At 44.4% G+C, this 22,974-nt stretch overlaps 1 protein-coding gene across 2 annotated transcripts; it reads left to right on the top strand.

The window, feature by feature from the left end:
- The first annotated feature begins 277 nt into the window (after window positions 1-277).
- Window positions 278-22,290, top strand: KBTBD11 (kelch repeat and BTB domain containing 11). 2 transcript variants are annotated; one of them, XM_064447947.1, is made up of 3 exons: window positions 278-656; window positions 14,164-14,295; window positions 14,733-22,290. In XM_064447947.1, exon 3 carries the CDS (start codon window positions 14,808-14,810, stop codon window positions 16,575-16,577), a length of 1,770 nt encoding a protein of 589 aa, XP_064304017.1. In that variant the 5' UTR covers window positions 278-656; window positions 14,164-14,295; window positions 14,733-14,807; the 3' UTR covers window positions 16,578-22,290. The 2 variants fall into 2 exon arrangements, with proteins under 2 accessions (XP_064304017.1, XP_064304016.1); XM_064447946.1 differs by having other exon boundaries at window positions 278-807.
- The last annotated feature ends 684 nt before the right edge of the window (window positions 22,291-22,974 follow it).

Here is a 22,974-nt window from a genome sequence, read left to right as displayed (position 1 = left end):
AATCCCGGCTAACCCAGAAGCTGCGGCTGCATCCCCTCGGCAGCGAGCTCGGCCCGGCCAGGGGGTGCCGGGGCCGAGGCAGGTGGTCAGTCAGGTCTCCGGCATGGGGGGGTCCCGTCAGGGCGCCCTGCCTCCCCCCCCCACCGCGCTGGGGCCGGGGCAGCAAACCCTGCCTCACGCAGGGGAGCGGCGCCGCAGGGACGGCGCCCGGAGGTGAGGGCCCGCCGTTTCCCCGCCCGGCGCCGCCAGGAGGGAGTTTCTCCTCAGCGCGGGCAGGTGGGGCCGTTCCCCCGCCTCCCTCCAACGGGGGAAGGCGAACACCCGGAGCGGCGTCGCCGCTGCTTCCCGCCTCAGCGGCTGCCCCTCGCCGGGAGCCGCCCCGAGCAACAGGTCTGCGCCCCCTCCGAGCCTGCGTGAGTGTGTCAGGCGAACAAAGGGGCTGAGCGCGGCCGCCCGGCCCCCTCCGCCAGCCCGGCCCCTGCGCTTCAGCCATTTGCGTCGCCTGGCATCGCCTCGCCGCTTCCCCCCCCCCCCCCCCCCTTCTCCCGCTTCTCCTTCCCGGCTTCCCCCCGCCGCCTCCCGCCTTGGTGAGCAAGGCGGCGGGGCCGAGGGAGGTTCCCCAGGGCGGTGCGGGGCTCGCCGGACGTCGCCGAAAGGTAAGCCTCTGCCTGCTCGCCCTGCCGGGAGGAGAACGGAGGAGCAGCGCTCCGGCCCCGGGACATGCCCGCCTCCCCTCCCCTCCCCTCCCGGCCCGCCGCCGCGGAGCCTCTGGGGACGATCGGTGCCGGTATCAGCCCGAAAGCTGAGGTAAAAACCGCGACACGGAGCCGCGGTAGACGTGCGGGGGGGTGTGGGTGGGTGGGTTTGGAGCACCGTCAGGTTTAATCCTGCTTTTCTCTTCCCTCAGTCCCCCTTAATCCACCTCCCCCGGGCAGGAGGGAGGCCGGGCATATCCCCATATCCCTTCTCCATATGTCGCAGAGCAGCCAAACCTGATGCCTGCGTATTTTTTTTTAATACTGCTGACCTATTAAAAATCTAAGTGGCTCTGTAACGTTTAGGGATGTGTAACAGCAGCAAATTGCTTCCCGCTATAAATTCTTCATGGCGTGCTTCCCCATCCTACTAAAAGCGCACGAGTGGTGCAAGCCCTGGGTGCACACACGCCTTTTGCAGGGGTGGGAGGTGGCAATGCCTGAAGAAAAGTCCTACTGAATTTCGTTTGTCTGAAGCTTTTCTGTCTGGTCCTTTAAAGCAATAAAAAGCCGGCTCCCAAGCCCAAACTTACATGTAGTGCAGCAAATGATAGTATTAAATCCTATAGCCAACTTTTTTCACCCGTCAAGGAAGAAAAACCCTCTAGAAATAATAAACTGTAAAGCTTTTCCCCAGCAGCTAAAATGAACAATAGAAGCTAGAACAGAAAGCTAGAAAAAAAGTAGGGCAATAAAAATCGAATAGCAATAAAACAATCCTTTTATACGATCTGTGAAGCTAAAGAGCTCCTCTGTTTTTCAGAGACTTAACCATCTGTCTCCCAAAAAGGAATTAAATGGAATGTGTATGGGAAATAGTAATTAAACTGTCACTAGTATTGACAAAGCAATATTTGCTCCCCAGTTTAACTCTCTGGCCCATCCTGCCTGTTCTGCATTCTTCTGTTCCCAGAGCCCATCACACAGCATTTATTCACTCTTTAATTAGGATATCCAGCGCATGCCAATGGGATCCTCCGGTCATCCAGTGCTAATGGCACTGTCTGGTGAGAACCTGCCAAAGAGCCGAGGGCTGGTCCCTTGCCTGCCCCAGCTCCCCCCCCCCCCCCCCCGCAGGGACTCGCTCCTGGCAGCAGTGGCACCGAAGTCAGTGGTGATGCTCTGAGAAGCTGGAGTCTGCAGGACTGCGCCTTGACAATATCAAAAGACTGAAATCCTTAATAGCTTCCTTTTTTCTACGAATGCTTTGCCTGCATCACTTTTCAGTGTAACAAGTAGTCCAAATAGGTGGACAGATTTGAAATGTCAATAAATATTAGAGCACCATTATTTGGCAGGAACATTCAATGAAAGCCATTAACTGGCTTTACTATAGTAAAGCAGGATTATAGTATTTAGGGCTGGCCTAGGTTACCGTAGAGACAGTGATGTGGTTAGATGACTGGATCCAGATCCTACTTACTGGGGGTTTCGGCATCCTGTAGTATCCTGTTGCAAGAGGATATTAGGGGCAGCTGGCTGCTGAAGAAGGGTATAATAAAACATGAAAGGAAATCCTGCAATTTCTTTTAAAGTAGAACTAAACTAATTAAACTTTTTTTTTCGCCCCAATATCCTGTATGGATTTTGCAGGGTTTTTGCTGTTTACCCCTACAGAGATTCTGCAGCATTGCAATTAGGAGGCTGCTTCTTTCCCATGAACAGAAGCTGAGAAGTCATTTTATACCACTTTACATCCTTAGAAATACGCATTTAAAAAATGAGCCCATTTTCATCATGTTTCATCTCATTAGCCTTTTTGGGACATGACATTTTTATGTCTGCTGTTCTACTTTTCAATGGAACTGCCATCATCCGTTCTTTCTGCTTCATTTTTGGTCTCAGTGTTGCTTTGTCAGTTCCTTTCACTGAAGAAGAATTACTTTATAGCAGTTCAGGATTTGATGACCAGTTTAACCTGATCTATGACTGAGCTGTCACTGAGCGGGAAGGGCTCCTGCCTGGGCCATTCCTGCCCGCACCCTTGTGCCAGCACTTGTAACCACGTGACAGTACAGTGAATGGATTGAGATTTTGCCTTCCTCCTGCAGTTAATTAAGCACTCAGTTTACGTATATAGATGTTGGCATTACGAGTGGGGCTAGTCCTGTGGCCAGAGCATTTAAATCTGCATGTAACCCTCTGCAAGATCAGGCCCATACGTGCTGTGTTTTCCTTAGACAGTGTTAACAATTCTGTAGCCTTTTCTCTGTCCTCATCCTAAAATGTTCCTTGGATGCTAACTGGCAGTTTTGGCTTTGAAAGAATTACAAGGCTGGGTCAGTGTTGTGGGTGACTGAGCGTTAATGCAAAAAAGAGTTGGCTAGGTCCTTTGTTCTGCACTGTACACTTGGTACTTTCCAGTTTCTTATACCTCATCAGTGAGGGTGGCAGGAATTCATGATCAGTTAAAGCATCTTATTTAATGCAAAACAAGCTGAAAAAAATCCAGTAGTTCTACAGATTTTGCACTGTGTGTCAGAGGGAGAAGAAAGATGTGTCACATAAATGCTTTTCAGGTGCGATGTTTCACGAGCTGCCATTGCTATGCCTCTGGCTAAAACAGATGGGTTGACAGCCTTTTTTAATTCACTCGGAAACACACCAGAAACCGCAACCTTTCCATACAAATTCACATAAGTTGGACAAGCAACTTCCATGCTGTTATGTTGTCTGTCACAACATGAATTGCATTAATTAATAGTATTGAAGTTATTTTACACGTACACATTCACAGATTAGCACAAGCTGTTTGTTATTTTTCTGGACACTGATTTCTCCAGGAGTATTTAAGGAGCAGAGTAAGCTTTGCATGTGGATCTCTAACTGCTGGAAGGATCTTGGACTTCTGAGTCATTTCAGACTATCAACCTGTCAGAGATCTGCAACCTTTTCCTTTTTTTTCCTTGGAAGCAGTTCTGCTTTCTTCTCTCCCTTTCTTGTAAGTAGATTGGAAGAACAGGCCCTAAGCTCTGGAGATGAACTATTATTTCTGCAACCCATATTTTAAAGTGTTAGACAGTAAGAACCAAAAGCCAACCCTTTTCTATGGGAATGGCATGCGAACAACAAACGTTCCGATTCTGTCAGTCAAAGACAAATCTCTTCATGGGAGAGCTCTCATCTTATCCTGTAGCTTTCTTTCATCTCTCCTTTATTGTAACTCCCGCACTGCCTCAGTTCAAAAACAGCTACTGTACACATTTGTACGACAGCATAGGAAATCCAGATGCTCATGAAGTTAATGGGAATTTTCCCTTGACTTCAAGAGGGATGGGATTTAAAGTGTTGTCAGACTCTGACCTTATCAAAAAGCTCTGTGAAACTTAGGTGGAAGTTTCTAGCTGCAGGCTACTAGCACAAGCCTCATTCCCTCCAAAGCCGTGGAAGTGGGCAGTACACAGATGGCGTATTTCTTGTTTAATAACAACTGATAATAAGAGTCCCGAAGGAGTTTGGTTTTCACAGCAGATGCAGAAATGGCAAATGTCATTTGAGTGTGTTGCTTTGTGAGCTTTGGATTTAGGCAGTGCCATGTGTCCCAAGAATTTTTACACTGTGATATAGGAAAAGGAGGGCAAAGACTGTTCGTATGCATTCCTATGATAAAATTCACTGGTGCTGCTTCTCTTTGGTCAGGTTGAGGTCTATACCACTCATTCTCTGTGACAGAAGACCAGAAGGCCTTTGTGATGGGAAACAGAGTTGCAAGGATGTATTAGATTGTTAACCCAATGCCTGGACAGTATCCCTGCCAAGACATTTTGCAGCCTTATGGGGAAATGAACACTTCCATTGCACCCCCAAAATCAGGCAACTTTTCAGAGTACAGTGGCTGAAAAGCCTCAATATCTGCTTTGAGGAGATGTTGTTGATGTATATCTAAAATCTCTCCCAGGTCAGAAGCAACCAAACTTTAGATTTATAAGTGAAATATCAACATCTCAAAATGGTCGTGAACCACAAACCAGGACCCCTGAGTGTGTGCTTCTTCTCACACCTCCCCAATCATCAGCATAGAACCAAACCCCTCTGTGCCTCACAGCCTGATTTGAAGGTCTTAGTTCTTATTCCAGGTCCTGACTCTGTTCAGCTCTACTCAGATTGCTACCTAACAAATGCAAGAATAGGACTGTGACTGTGGCACATGGTGCAAATTTAACTGCATGCGTTAACAAACTTTTAATCTGTAGCACTTCAAAAGGACATGCTTGAATCATAAGTTAGTCAGTCATTCTACAATCTTTACTTCTCCTCTGCGTCAGGAAGTCCAAAAGCAGAGGGCACAGTCTTGAGGCACTCTTTATGGTTACGCTGCCAGTCTGCGTGTCTCTTCAGAAAGAACGTAGATCATTTTGGAAAAACTAATGCTGCCAAGTCAGCAATATAAAAGTGTAGAAGACAGAAAAAGTGAAGTCCAAAGTGAAAAGCAGGATGTGTATCTCTTCAAGGTATCCAAGATGATCCATCTGACACCTGATTTTCCATCAAGGTTACAGGCCAAAACAAAGAAACCATATAGATGTGAGATGGATGATTTGAGCAGAACAATGCTTTGACCTAATTCAGCCAGAAGTTATTGGCTTGGTACAGAAGTAAAATTCTTTGGCCCATTCTTGCAGGAATAAGATTAGATAGCCAGGCAGTCTTTTTTGTCCCTTGAATTCAGGCATCCTAACTGTTACCTATCTGCCCTGTGGAATGGAAAAAAAAGCCCTATTGTGAGAGATATTAAACTGCTTGCACTAAATTATAAATGTAAAAGTTGAATATAGTCAGAGAAACCAGTGCAGCCAGAAAGTCTTTGCCTGAACACCCAAGCTCAGCATATGAAATTCACATTATATTAAAAAAGTTATGCATCCAATCCAGAAAGTGTCAGGCCATGGAAATAAGAGTATTTTAATAGAAAGCTATTTTATTTCTGCCTCAGACTGGCCAGCAACTGTTATATTCTAGTAATGTAAACAGCATGCATTACACTCAATTTTCTCTTCTTCGCTTGTTCAGTTCCTATGACCGCATGGAGTAGCCTTCTATTTTGTTAAGCCCTCAGTTACATAGTTGCTGCTAAAAACATTCCCATTGCTTGGTGAAATCTGTGCTGACAGCGCACAGGTATTTCTGATAGTAAAGTCTCGCCACAAAAGTACCTATGGCTCTAGCTTGTGTTTCTGCTTTGAGATCAGCAGAAGTGTTTTTCAATCCTAGCACAAGCCATGATGGCTTGGGTCTCCAGGCAGTATAGCTGAGCCCTGCCCCACCAAAGGTAATGGGAAGCAGTATGGAAAGTTACCTTTCATTGGGGAACAGAACCCAGGGTTCTTCTTTCTCTCTAAACATCTTTTATTATTTCTGTGAACAGTAATACAGCTTTAGTCTGAAGGAGAGTAACTCTCCTCTCATAGTCTTGATGGTTTGGGCACTCAGTTGACATTTGGGGGGTTTTAATCTTGTCAGATGAAGGAGCAGCAGCGAGTTTCCAATGGGGTTTGGCCAGAGCTCTAACCATTGTAGACAGGCGAAGCAGCAGCAGCAAGAGTCAGTACTGCTAGCTTTTAAAAAAATTTAGGCTTATTTTGGAGAGAATTCTGGGCTAAGGCACCCAGAGTTAAAACCAGCACCTCCTGATCACATAAGTTAAGCATTTCATCACCCGAGTCTTTCGTATTTATTTACTGGCTAGCCCATGGTACCTCTCATAGGTTGGTTTTTGAGGATCCCAATCAACTGGCATCCAACTGCACCCACGTGATGTGTATGGGTACAGGACCTGTCCATGTGTTCCAGATTCCATTCCAGGAGCTGGTTACAGGTACAGCAGTACTGTACAGCTCAGACACACAACATCCGTCTCTGCCCTTGCAGAACTGGGAGGTGCATCCCACCCACAGATCAATTCTGTGTCGGAATATGGCCTCAGGCCTGCCCCATGTCTCTCCACGCTGGCCTGGTTTCCGTGAAAAAATAAATAATAGAAATCAGACTCCCATGAGTCACCTAACAGTTCACAGTTATAGGCCCAACAGCAAACTCTACCAGCGGCACTTCTGCCATGGCAGAGGGAAGTCTGTGCAAGCTAATTCTTTTCCTCCTTTTAGATTAGGGCTGTCATGCTGGAGGGGTTTTTTTTGCTATCTGATCTGGCTGTTTTAGGTCTTGTATCTCTGTTGCACTGCCATCTTCTAAATAAAACTGCCCTTAAAGCCAGCTTTTGCCATGTTTAGCGTTGTGGCACATCTCTCTGTCTTTGAATCTAGTCCAAAGTCTGTGTAGGGATAATGTCTGCAGAAACCTGGAACTATTTTGCAAATCTAACTAGATGTAGTGTAACTTTTAGCTGCAGCTAGAGTGGCTGTAAACCTTAAGTTTGAAAAAGTGTCTGGGCAAAGAAACAATATATGATCTCCAAAAAGGAGAAGGGTGCCATTCACCATGTATCTGAAGGACCTCTGCCTTTCTAAGCACTGCTTTCTGAATTATCAAGAAATCAATGAGCCTGTTCAGTCTTCAGAAGTGGTTTTTTTTTTCCCTTAAGTACCTGATTTAGAGTTTGTCTGGTAAAAGAAGCATTTTCATTATTCCCTCCTCTAGAAGTTTTCCTTTTACTTTCTTTTCCTAGGCCTGAGTCTCAGAAGAATGGGACTTTGTTGGCTTTGTTTTGAAGTCTATTGTTACTTCTCAAATTCTGTCTTTCTCAAGCACGATGGTGACATACTTTGGCAGATTTCTGGTGCTTTGAGCTCTTTAATCTGTATGTCCTTTCCATAATGATATTAAAAGCAAAATCCAGTTTTATCTTAAACAAGTAATTTAATTTCCTCCAAAAATCTTCTGTAGTAAATGCAATACATAGCAGGTGTGTTGCAAGTATACAGTACATGCTCTTTTGGAATGCAAACCAAGAATTTTAAAATTCTATATGAAGAAATCTGCTGGTTTGCTTCACTTGGCTTCTCAGTGGATATTCTCCTCTCCTGTATTAGTACAAACATTGCCAAAGTGTTCTCAGAGACTTTGAACATGTTTGCAATTATTTATTTGTTGACAACACAGTTTAATGCTGAAAAGCATTTCTGCAATCAACATTACAGCAGTTCACGCCACTAATGCTCAGATGAGGCTTTTAATCATCACAGGCTGATGCTTTGCTTGCTGTTGGTACTCCTGGTGTACTGACAGCAATTTCCAGAATTTAAGGTCAGAAAAGATCACTAGATCATCTAGTCTGCTCCTGTCAGATTTTCTTCTCCCTGGACTCCCAAGTGCCTTCCAGCAAGGTGCACACTCCCAATCTCCTTTATCACATCAGAATAAGGGTCTTCCTATATCAGATCAAACATCCACCTAGTCCAGCATCCCACATCCCACATGGACCATAATCCAGTATTGAAATAAGTGTGTAGCAGGATAAAAATGTGTATTTCCCCATGAGATACTACTTTATCTTTGCATATTAATACTCTGACCATTTTCCAGCTCAGGATTCTCCTAAGCTGGATGCAGTTTTAGTGTTTAGTGTGTATTTGGTGACCTTCAATAGATTTCCCTTCCTTGAGCTTGTTCTTTACTCTCCTCATCAATTCATGTAAACATTCAGAACGTTCGGTATCCACAGTATGCTGTGGTAGTCTTCCCCCCGTCCCCCCAGTAGTGTAAATATTTTGCTTTGTTTATGCTTCCACCCCTTGGTTTGTTTAGGGCTTTCTCCTGCAGCCTGAGAAGGCCATCAGTATGCAGAATTTTCATGTGCCTACACTTGGGCACTCATCAAGCCAGAGAGCAAACATACCAAGCCTTGAAGAAGTGTCAGCACTGCATTTCTCAGGCTGACTAAGGCTTGCTCTACCTGTTCCCCAAGCTACTAGCACAAGCCACCTTCTCTCCAAAGCTGTGGAAGTGTGGCTGTGAGGTGGTACCTAAGCTCAGTATCACCTTTTTGCTTTGGAGTTGGCTCAAGACTGGCATACACTGTGTGGAGACGGAGTAAGCTCATGTCTGGTTGCAGAGTGCTGTTGTGAGTCTCTCATTGAAGTAGGTTTTTTATAGCTCTTAAGTACTTTGGTACCTTTCTCTGTCCTCCCAGATTTTTAAATACTACTTCCAAAATGTAAAGCCTGGAACATACATGCCGGTCTGCCTGCTGGCCTGCCTCCCTCCCTCATGTTCCACTGCAAACCTACTAATGTCACAGATGAAAGGTAACCTTGTCCCATGACACACATTCAAGGGCTGCATTCATCCTTTCAGCTGTAGACTGTGCTGGTATGTGAGGTACAGCTGTTCATCTAATGTGGTGTTAGCTGAGTCCAGATGTGATGCAAATAACCAAACTTCAGTTGATCACAGACATGACTACATGCTCTCACCTTGTATCTAGACCTCTAATTACGAGGACATGTCTAGAACTAGCAGCAATTCTCCATGAAAAGTTTTGTTTGTAAACTTTTTGTTTTCTGTAAACTATAAACAAAAAACCCCAGTATGGTATTGCCATGCCATTATCTCCCAATCTGTAGATGAAGACATCACATCAGCCCTGGAGTTTTCCCCAAAGGTATTATAATCACTCAAACACTTGTTTCTGACTGTTCTGTTTTTGTTAGACTTTCTTTCTTCTAAGAATATTGGAGAGGACTTGCACTTAACCTTTGCTAGATTTTGCTTTTGTGGGAGTGTTATCTCCTTTCGGTGTGAGAACTCCTGAGAGACACTGCTCCTCCCTAACTACTTCTGAAGAGTCTCAACTGGAAGGAACTCAGAAAGATAGTTTCTGTTGTAGAGAATGTTTGTCTCTATGGTTATCACTGTTAGGAAACCTTTCCTCTGGTCATGACGACTGTTTAGAACTTGTATATTTTTAGTTTAGATTTGCTAGCTATAATATTGATTTCATCAGGCTTTTGATAATATTTTTGTTATGATTTACGTCCTCTCTCTCTTCCTCCCCGCCCAGACACACACAGCCTTTTTCTTCCTCAGAGTTTCTGATGAGGAACTGCTGCCCACGTGTTTCTTGTGTGGTCTGTAATCATAAGCTGCATTTCTTAAATGTTTATTTTTCTTTATTGTTGTATGAAAATTTTGCAGTTAGGAGATAAAAATATTCATACCTCCATTACATGTTGTGAGAAAATTACAGCACCTTGAGAGGTCACAAGGAAGCTGCATAGGCAACTTGAATGTGGCTGCAATACTACAAAAGGCGTACATCCAGTAGGCAGGGCAAGATGCTAGGATTGTATTGTAACTCCAATTTTAAGCACTCCTAATTTTAAAAAAGGGAAGGAAAAAATTCATTCTTCCTGCAGTTTTTCTTGAGGTAGGCCATCGAAAGACAATTCTTTTTTTTTTTTTACAAGCAGGAGGTTAATCAAGCAGTTAAGATCTAGAGTTTAAATCTGTAATAGGATGCAAGATTTCAGGTGCTGCAAGCTCTTTTAGAGAAATGACATCTCTATGCTCCAGATGTTTTCCCCAGGTACAAAGAGAACATTTTTTTTTCCCCCGCAAATTTCACAGAACTGCTCAATGAGCAGGTGTGTAACAGATTATTTTTATAAATATGCAAACCTCTCTACACTCAACTCTGCCCTCCAGAAGGTTTTGCCTTCTCCTGGGCTGAGCTGGATGTCTTCAGTCTGCATGATAGTACTGGCCAGTTCTACTTTTAACAGTCATCTTTTAGTTTTTAAAATAAACACAAGGAATGTTTTCTCTCTTTTGATGATCCTGCCTCTCTGGACTCCTTAATCATCCCAATCAGATGACGCCCCTATCCTGAGGGAATTCTGTACTGGGCTAAAATTTGGCAGTACAAGTTTTTACAAAAGCATTTCCTGGATTAAGGTGGAGCAGAACAGCTTTCTGTCAGTTCTGAACTGGTGTAGTGTCTCTTGGGGAGAACAGCCTACTTATGTAAATTAGAGTTACTTATGATAGGGAAAGCACTGCTTTTATTTACCCTGGGACTGAGTCAGAACAGTGTGCAGTGGTGAACTGGAGAGCATAACCCAATTCCTCCCACATGCACATATTCCCCAAAGAAAGTGGGTCTTGCTAGAGGACAGGGTTTGGGTCAAAGGTTACTGGCACTGCACAAAAAAAAAACAGAGAGTGCAATGAAAAACAAGCATTTAATTGGATTTTATCAGAAGAACTGCCAAATGAATGCAGTGCCAGGAAACTTTACCTGCAGCTCTTCATTACAGCTCCTCTGCCAGAAAAAGCCCTGCCTTCTTATCTGTGCTGTTACTTGAGCAATGTCTCACAGCATCTGAGGTTGGGGGCACACATCCAGGATATTGTAAGTGTGTCATTGCCAAGTGTAAATACAGTTTGTGTTTGTTGGCAGTTCCTCTGTCCATTAACATTACATCATCCCTAGACCAAACCCATGATAATGAAAACAGTTTCAGTCCATGTAATTCAGACTTAGAAGTCCCCAGTATAAAAGGTGACATGAGCCCACAGATGCCACGTACTCTAAACAGCTTGCTTCATTTTCCAGTACCTATCCTGTTCACGAGTTTTGAAAAAAGTGCTAAAACCAAGTTTGTTTTAAGCCAAATGGGATCACTAGGAGCTCAGATCCTTTTGAATCAGCACAGCTATAGCGTCTTCTGTGATTCTGTAGTTTCTGAATGTTCTGTGTCACCAGAACAGCAATGCAACTCGTTGATCACTGTAGCTAAGAAAAGAATGAAGGAGTTCAGTATTGTATTTCCATCAGCCCCTTTCAGCTTCTTCTAGTTTTGTACAAAATCCATGACCTTTTAACTCAGATCGCTCATGTTGCTCAATAATGGGAAGGTTCCACAACTTCTCCAAATTGTTTTTTCAGCTTCATCTTTGTGTAATGCCCTTACTTTGTTTTCAGCTAGGCAAAGGTGATGAGATTGCTGGAGCAGTCAATGCTCTGTCATTGATGAAGTCCTCCAAACCCTCCTTTAGCTTTTCTAAGTCTTCAGCTTCCCTTTAGAGTTCTTTGTTGCCTAAATTGCATGTGATACTTTGATTCAAATCCTCCTCATGCTCAGCATGAAATTCAACATATTCTTGGTAGTTCGCTATAAATATACCAGAAAACAATTTTCTTCAGAATTCTGCTGCTTGCCATTAGCAAGCCTTACCATCAGTCCTTCTTCCTCCTGTGATTCCTCAAGAGGATGTTAACACAGGTGTTTGTTAGGGCTATGGTGGGTGGCAGCTTCTTTCTCAATAACATTTCAGTGTCAAGTCAGACTTCTAAGCCAAGCAGAAAATTGAATATGGGGAAGGGTGCGATTACTGTGCGTGAGGAGGATCTCATCCTGCTTGTTTTCATTATCTAAGAAAGTTGAAAATATCACTTTTTCTGGATGCTGTTGGTAACAACTTTGAATATTCTAATTGGTGATTTTCCTTCAAGACATGATGCAGGACATACATTTCACCATATGGAGATATTATTGGTATTACAGTTACTGGTTTTGACTTCTTACATTTAGTAACCCACACTTTTTATCTCTGGTAGCATTCTCTCTCATTATTTCTTTATAGTTCCACTTGCAAAACCAAGTGGTAGACTGAGAGCTTGAAACTATCTGAAGATATTCGGTCCTTCCTGCAGAGGGGGAACACAAGTAGAAGAGGTCTCAGAAGTGAGGTGTGTCTGGATCCAGGAAAGAACATAGTATTGAGAGCAATAGGGGAAAGTATATTGGCACCTTTTGAATGTTCACGATTGAGGAGGCCAAGCTATCCAGAACTGTAGCCAGATAAGGGTTGAATATCAGGGCACTCAGCCCAGGAGAGAACAGAGAAGAAACAGAGAAGACACAAATTACTTACTTATGTTGCAAATGATACACTGGTAGCAATTTTCTTAATGTAACAGTACATCAGAGCGTGACATTCTAGGTGTTTTTCTAACCATCTCCATTTGACCTTTGTCATTTTACCAGTGTCAGTTACAGTAGCTGCTCACGAACACAGCTGATCATCAGGGCTCTGGAAGGCCTGGAGCAGAAACTAGATTAATCTCAGTGTCTATAGCACAATAATTCGTAATAAAAAATGGTTAGTGAATTCAGTACTGTGAAGACTCCCTGAAAAACAAAACTGTGTTGACAGGGATACTGCCCAGCTTAAGTTATTAACGAACCAATATATCTTCCACAGACACACTGAGTGTACACACAGACCACTGCATTTCTCCTCATTTAGTTAAAGCTGCAGAAAAGAAGTCAGTAAAGCCTAACCTACTGAGTTTGGGTCTGGACCTCAGGAAATTTGCCACTAGGGCTATCCAAAGTTCATCAAATGTTATAGAAAGCTCTGAAGTGCCCGACTTTTAAACATCCGGATGAGAAATACCAAGTTTGTGAAATCTGCTTATTCTAGCAAGGAGTTTTCAAATGCTTTTGAAACCTAGTTATGGTCTCAAAGGCTCAAATATGGAGAAATCAAACCTCAGTATTGATTTATTGTCTAACTGAATGTGGTCAAATGTCGTAGAAAGTCCTTCACAGAAAACCCATAAGAGAAGATTGATACTGTCATTTAAGTGAAGTTTGCTTGTGCAAGAATGGGCTTCTAGGTTTCTTGCCCGTGTCAGGAGCTTCCAGACAATGTCACCTACCAATTATGCTTTCATTTAAAAAAAAAAATAAATCAAAAAGTTAGATTTTCCTAATATTAATTTAAAAGGATAAATAAATAATCTCTGCTGAAAGGAAGTCACAAGGCATATTTTACATAGAAATGAGTGTTCCTTAAGGACTGTGAAAAACCTGCCAACAGGGATTTTAATGGAAATTAATAACCTCCTTAAAAATAGAATCAGAGCTGCAGATACTTATTAAATGAAATTAAGTATATTTGGACAGTTTTAATGCATCATTCATCAAAACTTAAACCTAGCCTGGGAAATTCATAAACAAACATGAGGCAAACAAACAGCACTTTGTTAAATTCTAAAAACCACATTTGTGAAATGAAGATACAACTGGGTGGTGATTGTGCTGACAGGGACTAACCTACTTACAGCCGTGCCCTGTAGCCTGCCATTTTCCCAGAAGAAACTTCATGTGCTAATTATCTATTGTGATTTTTGACTCACTTCTACTTTTTGTTAGCAGAAGCCATAAATCTTTCAGACGTGAACCAGTCCCTATGAAGTCTAATTTACATCTCGCTACATATGCTGTTACATACATGTCAGATTGCTTTTGTCATAACAAAAAAAAAAAAATCCTTTGATGTGCTTTGTAAACAATTAAAATCTATTAGCATGCTTCTGGTCACTTTAGGATACTATAGATATCCTATTAAAGGAAATGTAACTCCAATAGTCCTAAACTTCTGAGTGAACTGAGAATGTATCAATTTTGAAACTCATCCATTTTTTATGCTTTCTTTTAAACAGGGGGAATGCGTATGAGGAGCAGTGATACGAAGAAACCTTCGTGAAGGTCACGTAAAGGAACACTTGGCTAGTGGGGAATCTCCTTCCAGGATAGATTGCAACCACTACCTTCCACTGCAAAAGTTGCACAAGGTGAATAAATTATGATAGTACTCTTAAGTATCTGCCTTTAAAGGATGTTTTTCTGTATTGCCCAGCACAGCATAGGGACCACTTGCCGTGAAACGACGCAATGTGTGCGAACCACTTAAAATTTTGCATAGTCACAGGAAGACCAGAATCGCGTTTCAGGGTGTTGAGGTGCTCTTGGGGGCGATTCCCGCACCAGGAGGAGGTTCGGGTTTTCGGGGGGTAAGCTAGCGCGTTTAGCCCCGGGCAGCGGGGGGCGGCCGAGCCGCAGGATGGAGCTCCCAGGGGAAGGAGAAGCGCGGCTTTAGCCCCGGGAACCCGGCTCGCCGGCCCCGGGCGGCTCGGAATATTAAGGCGGAGGACGTGGTGGGGGGTTCAGCCGGCGAGGGGGAGCGGGGCCCGGCCGCGGGAAGCTGAGCGCTCTCCGGTCTCGCCCGCAGGTGATGGCCGCTCGGCGGCGGCCCGCAGCCCTCCGCACGGGCGCGGCGCGGCGCCGGCGCAGCTAGCGCGCCTCCATGGAGGGCGGCGGCGCGGCCGAGGAGGAGGAGAGCGGGGCCGGGCCCGGCGCCCCGCCGCCGCCGCCACCGCCCACCCCGGCCGCCCCCTGCGGCTTCAGCTCCTCCCTCTGCTTCAGCGCCGCCGCTGCCGAGCCGCAGGCGCCCGCCGCCGGCGGCCGGGTGGTGGAGAGCCAGTGGGAGATCAACAACGCCGCCTGCCAGCCGGAGGAGGAGGAAGAGGAGGCGGTGGGGACGCGGGAGCGGCCGACGGAGGAGCCTGACCTGGTGATCGAGGTGTCGGGGCGTCGCATCCGGGCGCACAAGTCGGTGCTGGCGGCCAAGAGTGACTACTTTCGCGCCCGCGCCTCGCGGGACGTCCTGCGGGTGAAGGGGGTGAGCTACGGGGCGCTGCGGCTTCTCATCGACTACGTGTACACAGCTCGCATGGGCGAGGTGCGGCATGACAACCTGGCCGAGGTGGTGAGTGGTGCCCGCGTCCTCCAGATGCCTTGTGCCCTGCACTGTGCTGCCGAGGCCATGCGTGCCCAGCTCCGCCTCGACAACTGCTACCAGCTCCTCTGCCTGGCCAAGAAGCAGCGGCTAGCGGAGCTGCGGGAGGCTGCCTACCGCTTCATGAGTGATCACTACCTGGAGGTGCTGCGGGAGCCAGGGGTCTACGGCCGCCTCAGTGGCACTGAGCGGGACCTCATCCTGCAGCGGCGCATGGAGGCTGGCCGGCCCTGCTTGCTGGTGGCTGAGGTCAGTGACGCTTTCGAGCGGCCAGGTGGCGGCAGCCGGCCACAGAGCCGTGAAAGCAGCCGGCCGCAGAGCCCCTCCTCCGTGGTGTCGCTGGAGGAGAGTGGCTCCCTCATCCACTGCTACCAGGAGGCCAGCGGCGAGTGGAGGGTGCTGACACGCCTGCCCGAGGAGGCCAATGCCAAGGGCTGTGCCATGTGTGTCCTCCACAACTACCTCTTCCTAGCAGGGGGCATTGTGGCGGGGCCAGCGGGCAGCGAGCCACGAGCCCGCCTCTCTGACAAGGTCTTCTGCTACAACCCACTCACTGACACCTGGAGCCAGGTGCGGCCACTGGCTCAGGCCCGTTCGCAGCTCAAGCTGCTGGCCCTGGACGGTTACCTCTATGCCGTGGGGGGTGAGTGCCTCTTCACCGTGGAGAGGTATGACCCACGGGCCGACCGCTGGAGCTCCGTGGCACCCCTGCCCAAGGGTGCCTTCGCCGTGGCTCATGAGGCCACCACCTGCAATGGAGAGATCTATGTGTCAGGAGGCTCCCTGTTTTATCGTCTGCTCAAGTATGACCCGAAGCGTGACGAGTGGCAGGAGTGCCCTTACAACAGCAGCCGGCGGCGCTCTGCTGATATGGTGGCCTTCAAGAGTTTCATCTACCGCTTCGATGTGAGCAGTGGCCGCGGTGGGGAGCAGGGCCCAGGCAGCGGGACTAGTGGTGGTGTTGAAGTTTTCCGGTACAACACAGTGGCCAAGCGTTGGAGCCAGTGTGCCAGCCTGCGGCCCAGTGGCGGCCCCATCCAGCCCTTCCGTTGTGCCCCCTTGGGCAACACCATCTACTGTGTCAACCGGACCGGCACCCTCCGCTTCAGCCTAGCCCAGGACGGCGAGGTGGAGGCAGATGGTGGGCTCAAGGGCACCTTCGATGGAGAGCTTCTTAAAGCTCCCTTGGATGCCAAGGGTGTCCTTCTACCCTTTGTGCTCACCCTGCCTGAGAGGCTGGACAAGGCTGGGGACCAGGAGGGCTCCCTCCCACTGTGAGGTAGCCAGCCTGGCTCTGGCATCCCGAGTGGAGAGCTGGGTTGCAGCTAGGTCCCCCTACGGAGGGGACCCTCTCTGGCATGTCTGCAGAGAGAAGGGGCTCCTCCTTTCCTCCTCTCTGCTCCCAAGATGTTGAGTTGGAGCCACTTGGTTGTAATGCGGTTGTTACTCTTCTCATGTTTGCTGTGCTTTGTGTGGAAAGCCAAGCACGTGAAAGGCAAAGCTGCTATAAAGGATGATCTCTGGATTACGTTTGTGCCAATTCCCAGTCTGAGAAAAACTTTTTTACACCTGGATTTCTAAAAAATTCCTGACAACAGTGTCGTAATGGGACGTTACTGTTAGTGTTGGTCGTGTGTTTACACGAAGTTCCAATCTGGGCTGGAGCTTTTTCTGCCATTTGTTTTCTTTCTCTCCAGGATGATACCAAGGGATAAACACTGCTGGCAGCGTAGCTTAGCTGCATTTATTTTTATGTTAAACCAACTATTTCCTGTGTTAGAAAAGTATAGGAAGAATATCTCCATCACAGCCTTTCATTTCTGGTGCAATAGATGGTTTAAAGAAGAGACGGCACTGTGTGGTCCCAGGAATTTCAACCACGAATGATTTAACAGATACCAGACAAAGTTCTAAGTAACGCAAACGTGTGCCACATGTTTGTATTTGGAATAGAAAAAAAAAACCAACCCAGAAAATGGCGTGTTACCTTTTTAAAATGTGGCATATTATAGCAGATACAAAATGTCGATATGTTCTTTGTTTGAAAAAGGCAATGGTTTCTGTATAAAAACACATTGTTTTATTACCTTTTTTATCAGATTTTAAATTATAACAAAAATGAACTGAAGCTGTTCAGACAGCAACCGATTGACGTGACCATGTATGCCACTAGAGTTGGGGGAAATAGTTTGTACTTCAGCTGCTCTTTAATTAACTGCAGGTCAAGGAAAATTAACCTAAACCAAATGTAAATTCTTTGAAAGTGACTGCAGACAGCTTAAACATTTCACTGTATGTTCAGTATCCTGTGGCAAGAGGCTTTTCCAACTTAGCGCAAGACCATCAAAGACGGGCGTGGAAAATAGGAATGAGCTACACATGTTGATGATATTGTGCGCTAGCATGATGTTATTTCCCTGTCTTTTGATGAGAGACTGCTTTATTTATTTCGATCTAATGGTTGCTGTAATCAGTAAGTCCTTGTTAATTGCAGTGTGTGCTGATAGCATACGCTGTCACTGGGATTCTGAACCACCCGAGAGCACTGTTTGTGGAGCAGCATACTAAAGAGACAAAACCATACAAAGCTTCTTCCTGCCTGTGGAAAGTTGAAGCATACTTCTCATCATGTTACTCATAACTGGAAAAGTATAAACTGTCTATGCAGACAGACTATATTGAAAAGGGCACATACATTTATTTTATACGTTTTATATTAAAAAAATCAATAGGCAAGGCAAATGTTTTAGCTTTACAGTAAATCACTGAGAAACCTTTTCTGAAAAATGGAACCAGTGTTTTTGCTGTTGGTAATTCAGCCTGGAACTGGCATGGACTGTGGAAGGGAATTGTTTATACTCAAAGTTCTAGTATAGATTCATATTTTATGAAGACATAAGGACCTTACATCAAAGAAAGCAGATCTTTTTATGTTTTATTAAGATTTTTCTGTTAAACAGGACATTAGCATTCTTACATGTTATTGCTAGTTCCAAAGGAAGGCAGCAGGCTCTGTCCTAAGAGACACCATCTTCACAAAAGAGAATATTGAAGTTTAAAGATACTTCTTTCCTTCACTTTCATGTTGGTTTTTTTGTTTTTTCCTTTTCTCCATCCATCTTGCACAAGATTTTAATGCAGCTGATCTGATTAGCCATCCTCTAGAACACAGTGGTCCAGTCCTAAGAGTTCTTAGCCAAGCAAGCCTATTCCCTAGTGAGCTAATTAAAGCAGCTGTAGGCCTGCAGAGTGTGATGCTTATCTTAGCCTCAGTACAGGTTGGTGCAATGGAATTTAATACCACAGATGGCATATTCATTTGCGATTCACAAAGAAATTGATTTTTTTTCACTGAATGAAGGACTTAATTCTCAGACAGGAATCCTTGGAAACATTGACTCTAAATTAAACTACAGAGCTGTAGCTTGAGCAGAAAAGAAAAATTATGTGTTTGCCTTCAGTATCATTTTTATGTTAATTGTAGAAAGTATTTCAAGCTGTGTAGTGGAACACTTAAGTGCATACTTAAACTAAAGACATAAGCTCTAGGCCAGATTTTGAATTAGTAGAGTCAGCAGGAACACACAAGGAAATATCTATTTTATCTTACAATACAATAAAATTTCATAGTTCAAAATATTATGTAGTATAGTTCTTATACTACAGCATAGTGAGGAATCAAGACAACTTTTGCATTCCTATTAATGAAGCATTTTCATTCTTGCTAATGCCTGAAAATGCTGCTAAATATGTTCTGGGAAGCCTCTGTGATTTAAACTGCAAAAATGTGCCACAGGCTTTCAGGAAAGAATGAAACTTATCCTTTTCCATTATTTCTTGCTGTACACCATGAAGAAATATATTTGAACACAATCTTTACAGTAATAAGTATGCTACAAACTTGTAGTGGTTTCTATTTTTGCTAGCTCCTATTGTTGGGAAAGGTTGAATCAAGTGCTTGCCTGCTTTTGCTGTATACACAGTGTGACGGCAGAGTCTGGTCTTCATTAGTAGCTGTCTGTCAAACCTATTTCCTTTGTACACTCTTTGCATAATCCCAGCCTGATGATTGACAACAGAGGCATGTTTCTAGCCAGACTTCCTACTCTGAGGCCTCTCTTTCCTCCCTGGTAAGCCTGGAGCAGGTTTGCTGAGAGTTATTTTTTCCTCCAGTTATATCTTCAGCATATCCAAAAAAACCCCACCAAACTTGGGTACTAAGAGCAGAGTTTAGGTAAGACTTCAGGCATTGAAGACCAAAATTGTCATCCCAGAACTCTCCAGTTTAACTGAAACTGAGCAACCTCTGTCCCTTTGATGTGTGGAAGGTGCTGAGCAGTTCCCCTTTGCCCATTCAGAACTGCTCCCCCCTGAGCAGTTATGCACCTACCTAGCTACTGCCTCAACTCCTTTGAAACTAGATGATGCGATACCCAGAAGCCACTGGTATAATATGGTTTTATGGTACAAACTAAAGGGCCAGACCACCATCACATTGTGTTTGCGTATGTTTTGCTTTTAAAACAGCTATTTTATCTAATAGTCTGAAGGCTACTGTATTTGCATGGGAACATGGATATACGTGTTCGCTTTCTGAGCCTGCAAAGGATTCAGTCCGCATCTCCCACTGCCTGATTGGCAATGGATTGAAGGACCTCTTGGAGCTAATCCCTGATCTCTAAATATTTATGCATTTTGTATTATACGTTAATGGGCTAAAAATATCAAGAATGATCCAGGTAGGTAAATTCAAACCCCGACCCTCACTTAGTGATCTGAGACTAGCTGGAGGGACATAGTCATCTCTGCTGTTTGTCTTTTCCATGAATCTCACAGTCCCCTTCTCCCACTTTTAATAGGACATTCAGGAGATAAATTTTTCTGCTTCCTGCTCCCTAGAGTACTCCTCTCTTCAGAGTCATCTGCTAGAGGATGTAGGCCTGGATTCCCTTAAGCTGAGTAAGGACTGAACTCGGGCCTTCCACTTCCTGTGTGTGTTCTCAGATATAGATGACTAGAAGAAGAGTATCGGGACCACATCCTAACAGCTCTTTTCCAGGAGTGAACCTGATGCAAACCCTCCAAACGCACACATAGGCTCCTGCACCTCGAGTTGTGGGTAGCTTCCAGGCTCCAGCTCCTGGATGGGCAATTCAGCACACATTTAGTGCATGTTGATGCAACTGGGCTAGTTTTCTTTTGTGGAAAGCTTTTCCAGACAGGGTCTGCATTTTGGGCTGCCAGTCTGAGGTGAGGGACTCCATGTGCTGTACTGGGCAGCCGAGCTGGTAATTTGGATTCTTCTCAGGGGGGACGCCTTGGTAAAGAGGTGCCTAACATGGAAATGCCTGAAGCCTTCATTGCATCTGAAACTAAACCCCTGCTTCAATAAAGAAACAAGGCATCTTAGCAAATGCTAATAACAGATGGAACTTTATTATTTCCATCTATTAACTAGTTCCATAAAAAGAAACCTTAATTGCAGCAAAGGCATTTGTACAAATTCTATTTACACCTGGAAACCAAGTCAAAGGAATAATTGGCAAAAGAAAAACCCTATTTGATCAAAACAGGCGCTGTTAAGCGACATGGGAAGGATGTTAATCATACCCTATTAATGAATAAAATTGTGCAGTAGTTGATGTAAATTCTGTCCAAAAGAAGATTTCTTTGTAAATAAATACCTGGTAAAATTGAAAGTGATAAAAGAATAAATTATTCACATGAAAGCTGTAACTCTCCTGTGCTGTTTGATTGGCTCTCAGAGTGCTGTGTCCTGATTATCGCAATTCATGAGTAGCCTATTGCTTTTCCTGCTCCACGGTATCCACTCCACTGGCTGCTCGATAGATGTGTTACCCTTCATTCTCAGTAGTGGTACTGGCGGGATTTGCTTTGTGTCTGGACTGACGTGTAGTGCTTTCTGCTTGAACGAACCCAGAAGATTTAGACAGAATTGTTTCTTTCGGCTTTTTTTTTCCAGTGGCATTGCTCCTGGGAAACCCAAGAAAGCACAAGAAGGGGAAATGGTGGTACCATTGAGCAGTTGTAGTAACAAGCATTTAATGAATTTCTTTTTTTTGCCTGCCATTATTCTGCGCACCAGACTCACACTGGATTTGACAGAACATCTCTGTGTAGCTATTACCAGTATGAGCCCGAGTACTATTGTAGCAAAGTATGTTTTTATTTAGGTATATTTACTGCCTCAACTCCTACCCTGAGATAATTTAATGCAAGTTTGTAATAGTTCCACACATTTAGTAGATTATGGGGACTATTCTGACTTTATGTTACTGCTACTAAAAGCAGAGATTGACACACGAGCTCAGTAAAATTGTGCACTCAGAATATATAATCACACACTTTTCATTTGTTTTGGCCTACTGAATGCTGAGGGCTGCTGGAATGAGCCCATCAGCATTAGGGATCAGCAGGCTGTTTTGGAGGCTCTCTGACTTTCATAAATTACTCAATGGGAAGGAATGGGAGCGTGGGGCAGAGGGATATGACAGAATAGAAGAATGAGGGGTCAAAAATACCTACTATCTATCCAGTTGAAACAAAGTGGGGGAAAGGGGAACCAGAGTTGGTACTTGAGACAGTGATGACTACAGGGCCAGTTTTTTTTCAAATATTTCTTAAACAGCCCGAGTTTTTACCAATGATGCTGTTAGTCATATTGTTTTGCACCTGCAATACATCTCAAATAACCACAGCATTTAATAAGCTGCTTTTTGCAGGAGTCGTGCTTTGCTTTTAAGTCTTAGTGGATAAACCTTGGACAAATTTGTGAAGTCATGAAATAACAATGTCAATGCTGCCACTTACAAGAGATTAACTAATGCAAATGCTTTAGGCACTGTTCACAGTTCAGGTGAATTATATGTGTAACTGATGTATTAACAGTTTCATTTTTGAAGTATATATAGGTAAAGCTTTTTATGTACTCCGACTTACGCTGTAATTAAATAAATACATGCAAAAAGCTGATGCTTCCCCTTAGGGACTTCTGGGTAATTGGTGTTTTTTCTTTGTCATCCATCCAATCAGTAAACAGTATTATATTTCTTCTTATAAAGCAAAGACAAAATTATATGGTTTATCACAAAGGTAAAAAGTTTAGGAAATGTTTCTAAAGCTAAACAAAAGGGAATATTTTCATTTCACAGCGCCCTGGATAGTGGGAACATGAAATATTCTGCAGTGAGAGCACTTTCCTAAGTGCAGATGAGCAGAAGCTCCAGTTCAGTTAATTTTTATTTCTTTTTTTTTTTTTTTTCTTGTCAGTATGTTAAAGTACACTATTTGTTTATAGAAGTTAATGTAGGTGTTTCCAGGATACTCTCCTGTCTTATGTCACACATGTCAGATTTTTGGCTGGAGTACATTTACAGCTCTGTAAGTAAAAGCAGAATCAAACACAACTTGTGTTTCATACTTTGTCTCCTACTTGTTTTCTCATCACAGAGTTTGCTTGGAATGAAGTCATATCATCTGTGTGAAAACTCCCAAGATTCATAGAAAGACTAGGTGGGGCTGGACTTGGTGTCATTTCCATGATTTCCTTAGCTGCCCCAACACACAAGCTCTATGAATTTCAGCTTTCTTACATCTTCTTCAGAACACCCAAATTCTGCTGCTGGTTAAACCAGGGTAAATCCAGAATGACTCA

The sequence above is a fragment of the Phalacrocorax carbo genome, chromosome 3, assembly GCF_963921805.1.
Source record: "Phalacrocorax carbo chromosome 3, bPhaCar2.1, whole genome shotgun sequence".
Classification (NCBI taxonomy): domain Eukaryota; kingdom Metazoa; phylum Chordata; class Aves; order Suliformes; family Phalacrocoracidae; genus Phalacrocorax; species Phalacrocorax carbo.
This window is presented reverse-complemented; position numbering and strand designations above follow the sequence as displayed.